This window comes from Monodelphis domestica, chromosome 6 (genome assembly GCF_027887165.1).
Source record: "Monodelphis domestica isolate mMonDom1 chromosome 6, mMonDom1.pri, whole genome shotgun sequence".
In the NCBI taxonomy this organism is placed as follows: domain Eukaryota; kingdom Metazoa; phylum Chordata; class Mammalia; order Didelphimorphia; family Didelphidae; genus Monodelphis; species Monodelphis domestica.
The window spans coordinates 10,071,059-10,073,214 of NC_077232.1; the positions used below are offsets into that span (position 1 = coordinate 10,071,059).

Sequence of the window (2,156 nt, forward strand, 5' to 3'; positions counted from 1 at the left end):
AGCAGGGCTTTTCCCCCTTCATTGTTAAAGGCCAGATGTAAGAGGACCCACCAACAATGGCTAGTTGATGCATCTCATGGGGACCAGATACCTCAGAAGATGAAGTATCAAACAAAAAGCCCTGAGTGAGGACTAGTCTGTTTATTGTATCCACATCACATCAGAATTCTGGCTCTGCAAAGCTGGGTGGGAATGTGAAGAGGAGAGGACGGAGCATTTGTGAGGCCCCTACTACATCCCTGTACCGTGTGTGCTAGGTAGGACTATACAAGTAGGATTGCTGTTGATCTTCCCAATAACTTCCTGCGGTAGGTGGTATTATTGTTCCTATCTTACAATCCAGGAAAATAAGACAGACAAAATGTAAGTGACTTGCCCAAGATCATAGACCTAGTAAATAGATAAGGCAGGATTTGAACTCAGGCTCAGACCTTGGTGATGTCGAGCCAGTCTCTTTATTACTCTGGACCTCAGTTTCCTGATTTGTCAAATGGATGGGTTAGACTGAATCATCAAGTATTGTCTTTCCCCTTTAAGCCGTGTGGCTCTGGGCTCTGAGTTTCAGAAAGGGCTGTGTCCAGGGGTAACTTACCTGTCTGAGAAATAGCCCCACATGCCATATCCTAGCAGATGCCCAGCAAGGAATATCGACTGGGACAAGGACTTCACAGCCTGGTAGTCACACACCAGGTCCCACTTAAAGAGAAAATGAGAGCATTAAAGTGTGGCGAGAGAACGTTAGGCGCTGGAGACTGGCAGAGAAAGTCTGGCTCAGACTTCTTCCTCCATTACAATGGGAAGAGGACACAGCCTCCATGATGCCAACTGCCCAGGCAAGACCAGGATGGAAATGCCAAGCGTGGACCGGCCCCAACCTTCTGGCTGTGCAATCCTCACCTTCTCAGGCTGCCCTTCCTACAATGTCATCAGAGCCGCCTGCTTAGGCATCTCACATTCTAGATAGGGTTGCTGATGCTCTTGACTCTGTGTGCTTTGAGCATAAAGAAAACTGGCAGAATAACCCCGTGATGTTGTTGATGGGGAATTTGGCAGCAGAAACGAATCCATGGATCCCTCCCCAGTTTTGACATGAGGGGAGCTGTGAGCTGGAGGGGTAGCAGGGGAGAGGAAGGAGATTCTATCAAGGAATTCAAGTTCTAGAGCAGGGTGCCCTTCTAGAAAATACAGGAAAATCTTCCCAGGGTGGCAGGAAGAGCCTCTTATCTTACCTCAGTCACGATGGAAGACGTGATGATGCTTTGGTCGTAAACCCAGCCATCCGCACACGGCTCCATCTCCAGCTGGCTGAAATTTTGGGTCGTGACATTTGGGAGCAAAGCCTGCCACTGGGGCGCCGAGAATCGGCGACAGCTCTCGGGTCTCCCATCGGAGTCCAGGGGGATGAAAACCTTAAGCAGGGAAGTCAAATTCAGGTCCTCACTGACGCTGAGCGAGGCAGAGGTATTGTCCAGCTCGTGAACCCAGCACCGGTGCTTGGGGACAAAGGCCGTGAGATTCTCCAGGAGAAAATGGCTACCTACAAATAGGAAAGGGAATGGCAAAAAAAAGGCCTGAAGGATCTCGAATTTTCCCCTATTCTTAATTTTAGCAAAGAGATCATCAAAGGCCATCATAGATTCGATGCCGGCCTCATGAAGTGATTTTCTCCAGAGAGTTAGTGAGGCAGAAAAGTAGTCATTTGAGGGCAGCACAATGCAGGATGTATTTTTTGGACTGGCGAGGACTCCTCCCCCAGGACCTTCCTCCTCACTTTGATGGAGTTGGCAGCGTTCTTGGCTCATGTGGAGTTGAGGATGCCAAAAATCATCAGATCAATCATGAAGAAAACCTAGTCCAGGATTAGTATTTAGCTGAAAGGGTACATTAGCATAGACCTCAGTACCTAAATATCTATTCTGTGAGAGGACCTGCATCCAGAGATTTCCAGAAGAGTTCCAACCTGCCCGCGGAGTCCAAGACATGACAGGAAGACCTGAAATGACCTGTAGACACTTCCAGGATGGAGCAACACTTTCACCCTAACCATAGACTGACCAGTGCTAATTTTCTGGGTTAAGCATGACAAGGACAAATAAAAAGAATGCACTGTTTAAAAATAAACTTTGAATTGAAGAGGAGTAGTTAGGACATGGTGG

The 2,156-nt window shown here is 48.0% G+C and overlaps 1 protein-coding gene across 2 annotated transcripts in view; it reads right to left on the reverse strand.

Moving 5' to 3' along the window:
• LOC100013502 (steroid transmembrane transporter SLC22A24) overlaps window positions 1-1,768 on the reverse strand; it is a 34,717-nt gene extending 32,949 nt beyond the window's left edge. Inside the window, exons 1-2 of one of the 2 annotated variants that reach the window (XM_007497735.3) lie at window positions 1,230-1,765; window positions 593-696 (exon numbers count right to left, since the gene is read on the reverse strand). In XM_007497735.3, coding sequence (XP_007497797.3) covers window positions 593-696; window positions 1,230-1,634 — 509 coding nt within the window. In that variant the 5' untranslated portion in view covers window positions 1,635-1,765. Of the gene's footprint in view, window positions 1-592; window positions 697-1,229 lie in introns of both variants that reach the window. The other variant, XM_007497736.3, reaches the window with a different exon arrangement.
• Window positions 1,769-2,156: the final 388 nt, after the last annotated feature.